This window comes from Berghia stephanieae, chromosome 2, assembly GCF_034508935.2.
Source record: "Berghia stephanieae isolate SIO BIC M18660-M18661 chromosome 2, UCSD_Bste_1.3, whole genome shotgun sequence".
Taxonomy (NCBI): domain Eukaryota; kingdom Metazoa; phylum Mollusca; class Gastropoda; order Nudibranchia; family Aeolidiidae; genus Berghia; species Berghia stephanieae.
The window spans coordinates 15581233-15587992 of record NC_088361.1 but is presented as its reverse complement, the minus strand read 5'-3'; the positions used below and the strand labels follow the sequence as shown (position 1 = coordinate 15587992).

General features: G+C 39.1%; 1 protein-coding gene across 1 annotated transcript in view; it reads left to right on the top strand.

Annotated features, from left to right (window-relative positions):
* Window positions 1–4045, top strand: part of LOC144964383 (uncharacterized) — an 8877-nt gene extending 4832 nt beyond the window's left edge. Inside the window, exon 1 of the mRNA XM_078898566.1 lies at window positions 1–4045. This exon is cut by the window's left edge and continues 4832 nt beyond it. Coding sequence (XP_078754692.1) covers window positions 1–704 — 704 coding nt within the window. The 3' untranslated portion in view covers window positions 705–4045.
* The last annotated feature ends 2715 nt before the right edge of the window (window positions 4046–6760 follow it).

Below are 6760 nucleotides of genomic sequence, written 5' to 3'. Positions count from 1 at the left end.
ACTGCTTCAAACTCCAAGAGTCCGAACTCAAACCAATGGCGCCGATAAAATTCTCCGATATTCACCGGGATCGATCGGTCAATCTTTTGTTTTCATCTGAAGGTTACGGCGAATCGTTAGTAGCGACGTGTATGCAGGTGGCTGCCCAGGCGGAGTATGCAAATCTCCCAAAAGGTGGTGTCATCGTTCGTATTAACGGGGTCAAGGTCACACAGTCGGGATGTGGTGACGTCACTGTTGTTACCGGAGCAAAGTTTATTCGTTTGTCGCCCCACAATGGCACGACTCGGCTAGGGAACAGATTCGTCGATATTGAAGTGGAACGCGACTGGTCAGTCAAACTGACCCGTGGGACGCACAGTTTTGTGAGTACTAAGAAGCGTACAATGGTCAGCAACGGGAAGATGGAAGCCGGTTTTGACGAAAACAACGGCCTTAAAGTGATCAATCTCCAATCCCGCCACCCTCTCTTGGCGGATCCAAACATCATTCGTCGACCTGGAGGTGGCAGTGGTGGCGGAGGAGGAGGAGGAGGAGGAGGAGGAGGAGGAGGTGGTGGCGGAGGAGGCGGTATTGGCGGCGGCGGCGGTAAGAGAATGGCGAGAACCCCACCCCCTGCAAACTACATGCCGTCTAGCTGCTTCACTCCCCGTAGACGAGTTCTCGCTTCTCGTGGTGGACGTGGCGGGGTCAATACGTGTTGAATGATTTGGTTTGGCGTTTCATCTAAGCAAAATAACATGGCGTCATCAACACAATGACAATCAATGGTAAGAAGAAACAATAAGTCCACATCTCGACGCCATTTATTTGAAACGAATACTACAGGGTTTGTCAAAAGTTAAAAGAGATTTGCGGGTGTCAAAAGTTATAACATTGTATTCATCGTTGTATTCAATGTTATTCTCAGATTGTCAAAGAGTTAGAGAGATTTATCGGGTTATATTGCAGAGTAGGGAAATGATTAAAAATTAGGCGGGGGCGCGGGGGTGAATGAATGGCAGGCCGTGATTGGTAGATCCACATCATGACATTTTGATAAAAAAAAAAAAAACGAGATCCATTTTGTCGGGGATTGAAATGAAATTGGGGAAGTAATCGATTCTTTTCCAATAAAGATGAGTGCGATACCTCCCGCTGACAAGGGTTGGTTTTGTTATAAGAGCTTTAAAGCGACGGTTGGTTTTAGACAAGACTTTTGATACGACTGTTTGACTGACGGGGACTAAATCAAACAATGACGTCATTTCCTGTTTATGGCCCATACTTTGAGCGAAACCAATCCATAAACAGACCAATGACGTCATTTGACGTACAAAAAAAATACATATCTTTATTAAATGTTACATCATCTGCTGTTGGTTTATAAATTAAATTATTTTTCCAATTGCAAGTAATACCTATTGATTAGTTAACTGAAATAGTTTTTTTTTTCATCATCTGGTTCCTCCATTTGGAATAAATTACCTTTTGAGATAAGAAACTCAGAATCCCTGGAGGCATTCAAAAGCAGGCTAAAGACAAATTACTTTAGAAAACATTTCTTTACTTGATTTTCTTTTCGTTTACAATGTATTTCTATGTTGATAGCGTTTTAAATATTTAATATGTTTGTATCTAATAGCTGTAGTCATTGTTTAATTAATGATATATATTTTATTTTTGTAAAGCGTCTAGAGCTCATATTGCATTAGATGTTGGCGTTATTTAAGTGTGCATTATCATCATTATTATTATTATTATTTTTTTTATTTTTTATTATTTATTATTATTATTATTATTATTATTATTATTATTATTATTATTATTATTATTATTATTATTATTATTTTGCCATCTGTCTATTTTAGCATTGAGTCATCAATCGTGCCTCCCTTTGTGCTTGTTCAAATAATGCCATGTAAATTGTGAGAGAAAACAAATATATATATAATGTAAAGGCACATGCAATATCATGTTATATGATTTGATGTTGTGGTTGTTATCGTTGGATTTATGACGCCTTATTACACAGGAAGATAACAGTGTGGATAATGATAATAATAATAATATTGTAGAATATGTCTGATTATTTATCTTCATTTGTCGGTTGATTATACTTTTGTTTTATATTTAATTTTAATCAAATCTTTTACGGCGCTAAGTCAAAGCTCCAGACATCCTTGTATTTGCTTTTTTTGTTATTTATTTAGTTTGCATGGACGTGATGTCACGAATCGTTATTGGAGGATTCTGAGAATGTTAACTCTCTCCTCACCAACCATAGGAAAATCGTCACATTCGTCACGATGCAGCCAACATTTTATTTTCTTATTCTGATTTCATTTCGTTGTAGTTATAGCTATAAAAATTCGACACTGTGTTGCAGAGTTAACTTTTTCTGAGCAAATTATAGAATATACTCGTTATAATCTGTTTGAAAAATGTATTTTTGTGTTGGATGAGTATGAAGTTTCGGATAAAATTCTGAAAATAGCTGGTAAGGAGAGAGTTAAGGAGTTGTCTAAATCACAAGTCTTGCCCATGGCTTGACTGACGTACTTACTTTCTTAGGTCTTTTACTCCTCGAGGAGCATAGGCCATCAACGACAGTCCTCCAATGAACAAGATTTTGGGCTGTCATTTCCACTATCTTCCGTGCTGTCCATTTCTCCTACAATAGGATTCAATAGTCTGATGACACGTCCGCCCAGCAACGAGCAGCTTGGTTCTAAACAAAGATAATCAGGACTCTTTATTCTTCATGCTGGCTAGATCTTTTTCACATGTCATGTAATCAGATTGTTTAAAAGTCAAAACATGATCAGATTTATAATCTTTTCCCCCCTCTGGATGAACTTTTATGCTCGTCGGAGAAGTATTTCATAAGGGCGGTGATGGAGATAATGGCGTCCGCCATTGTTCCGATAGTTTAGAACCAGTTACTATGCGTCATTACGAGGGAAATGACGTCACGGCTGTTGCTACTTAGACACGGGCAAATGTAGTGTAAAAGAATGGAGGGGAAAATCTGTTTCAAAATGAGGAATTGACGAGCTATGACAATGTCCAAGCACTTCATTGCATTCAATGATTTTGTTTTGTTATCATTATCGTTATCTTTTCCATTTTTATTAGTTTTTTTTTTTAAACAGCGTATGTATGATATTTAAGATTAATTTGACATGCTTTAACGTTTTGTAGACTCCAAGCTGACAAACGACTTCAATTACCAGTAACCAAAGAGACCTTGACCTTGTACCTTCCCATCACGAATTCCATGTTAACCAATGAACTGACGACTTGCGTTAGAAAAAAACACGTATTTAAATATTTGGCCAGGAAATCGTCCTTCAAATATCGATCAATTTAAATGACCCAAAGACTCTCAAACCTGGGACCTCGCACAGTCTTATTTTAGTCACAATTTTAACTGACTTTTGTTGTTGTGGCCAAGATGAGGGCCATTTAAATCGATCGATATTTGAAGGGCGTGTTTTCTGGCCAAATTTTTAAGAACGTGTTTTTCCAGCGAACGGCAGTTAACGGGTTAAATAAAAAACCCAATCCAACTGACTTTGAATGAAATATGGATCCCATTTGAAACAAATCCAATTGAATGAAACATGGATACCATATGAAACAAATCCAATTGAATGTAACATGGATCCCATTTGAAACAAATCCAATTGAATGTAACATGGATCCAATTTGAAACAAATCCAATTGAATGTAACATGGATCCCATTTGAAACAAATCCAATTGAATGTAACATGGATCCCATTTGAAACAAATCCAATTGAATGTAACATGGATACCATTTGAAACCAAAAAAATTGTAACTATATTATATTTAACGTTTCTTTAGGAGTGACATTGCTCATCTTTATATAATGTTTATGAAAAGAAAAAAAATACAGAACCTTTTCCTCCAATATCTATAATAACAAAATTATATTTTCAATGTGTATGTTTATCATGAGACGATCATGACACGCTGTAGATGTGTGTAGACCATTTGAAAATCATGTTCCGAGAATTTTAATAAAAATTTCACACACTTTATTTGACACCAAATATATTTAGCTTCTTTTTTATATTAGTTATTTTTCGTCAACTCTGAACACGGGACAGCGTGGCTCCGTGGTACAGTCTTTGCTTCGTACCCGAAAAGTACCGAGTTCGACTACCTGTCGCGTTGTGGGGCCTTGAGCAAGTCACTTCGCCCTAGTTTACTTTGCGGCGCTTGCACTACGGCGGACGCCCGGGTTATTCCGGTCTTCCCTTTGAATAGACTCCAAAGATAACTCCCCCTCCCCCTCACTCAATCCTCTCCGGGTCTGCTGGCACTTGAGGCGAGGCAAGGGATCTCCACCTGGTCCTGTCAGCAGCTATTCTTGGGGCCATCTCGAGGGACAGACCTCTCTGCTTTAGGTCCCTCTCTACCGTACGTCTCCAAGTCTCCTTGAGGAGGTCTCGTTTCCTCTTTCCTTGTGGTGTCCAGCGCAGAGCCTTCCTTTTCAGTATTTCCTCAGGTCTGCGACAGACATCCCCCAACCATTACCACCTTCTCCTTTTAATGAGACTCTCCGGAGACTCCACTTCAGCTCTCAGTCTCAGGTCCTCTTCTGAGATTGTGTTTGGCCAGAATATCTTGAACATTTGTTTTGGAATTCTTCAAGACTCTGGATGATACCCTCTTTGATCTTCCAACATTTCCTGGGTATGAATAAAGGGAATTTTATTTTTTTATTTATGTAAGTTTAGAGTCAAGAGCCCAAGCATGGGAATATTCCGAGCTTTACATTTAGTCAACCAGTTAACTGCCGTACTCTGGAAAGACCCACGTATTTTTTAAAATGGCTAGAAAACTCGACCTTCAACAAATATCAATCGATTTAAATTACCCTCATATTGGCAATAACTCTTAAACCTGGGACTTTATTAAATAACTCGCGATGTCCCAGGTTTAAGAGTTTTGGCCAAGGAAACGGTCGTTTAAATCTATCGATATTTGAAGGACGAGTTTACTGGCCAATTTTTTAGAATACGGGTTTTCCCAGAGTACGACATTTAACTGATTGATCACAAAAAGGGAAGACTGGAAAAACCCAGGCGTCAGCACCAGTGCAGCGCCGCCAGTTGAGCTATGTCGAAGAGGTGACTTTCTCAAGGCCACACAGCGCAGAGGCGGGTGATCGAACTCGGTAACTTCCGGGTACGTACGAAGCAAAGACCCTAGAGAACGCATAGAGAGAACGAGTGACAAATCGTCCCAAAACGTCAGCTTTCCTCAACTGGGGATCTAACGCAGACCTGCCTTGTACTACGAAAAAATCGTAGAAACTCGAATTTTTGGCTCCAGCTACAGAGCTGCATATGTCTTTTTGACCCAATAAATCTTGTTGAAAATGAAAGTTTAGCTCCTTAGAACCTATATTCAGGACTTTGGAGCATTTGTGGACCATGCTGAGAGCAAATTGTATATTTTTGAAGCTATTTAAATTATCTTAATTCTTGGAAACTACGAATTTTTGAAATTTCAAGTTGGCAGCTCTGCAAACGTGCTCAGATCTCCTCACTCCGTGCTCAATGCGCTTAAGAATATTTAATTTATTCCTCGAAGCAGGACAAAATAATTTGGAACCAAAAGTTTCCTTTGATCCTGTTACTGGCAGTAACGGTAAAAAAAAACAAAAAAAAAAAAAAAAAAAAAAAAAAAAAAAAAAAAAAAAAAAAAAAAAAACAACGTGAGTTTCTATATAGCGCAATATCCACTTAATGTGCTCAAAGCGCTTTACAAGCGGTCCCTGACCAACAGCAACATTTAACATGTAGAATGAGACATGACGCCTGTTAGGCAATATTACATTTTTTTTTGACAGAGACAACGCTGTTAACGGCAGGAACTCATTTTACACCTGAGTACGGTGATATAATGTGAATAAAGAGCCCTTTTCAAGGACTCAATTATGCGCCGAGTGAGGCTCGAACTCAGGACCTTCCGATCCGAAAGCGAGTGTCATACCACAAGACCACATAGCCGCACGATACTAACACTCTTACACTATCAATCCGTGTCACTAGTAGCCAGTCATTCAATTACAACTGAGCCGAATGTGATGATGTGTGTGCCAAGGACACAACGCCAGTAGGAATGCTGTTTTACAAATCAGTGGCACCGATCCAGTAACTAATTATACTTAGATGCTCTACGCATGATGCCAATATATATATCAAAAACAAATAAACAAAAAAAAAAACAATATAAAAAGAGAAATAAGACAACAAGACAAATACCCCCCTCCCCCCCCCCCCCACAACTTGAGCTTTTGTATAGAGCAAAATCCACTAAACTTCATCAACGCGCTTTATCCCTAGCCAACAGCCACACTGAACATGTAAGATGAGACATGACGCCTGTTAGGCGATAATACGAATTTTTCACCGACAAAGAGAACGCTGTTAACAATCCTGGTACGTATTGTATACATGAGTACGGTGAGAGACTGTGATTAAAGAGCATTTTTCCAAGGACTCAACAACTCGAGTGGAACTCGAACCCTGGACCTTCCGATCCGAAGGCGAGTGTCATACCACTAGACCACATAGATCTAGTCGCATTTCAGATTATGACTGGACACTTTTACACATTCTGATCACAAGACATATGAAAAGTTATAGCCAGCATGAAGAATAAAAAGTACAGATTTTGTTATTTGTTTAGAACCACGATGGCCGCCGTTGCTGGGCGACGTGGCATCAGACAATTGAATCCAA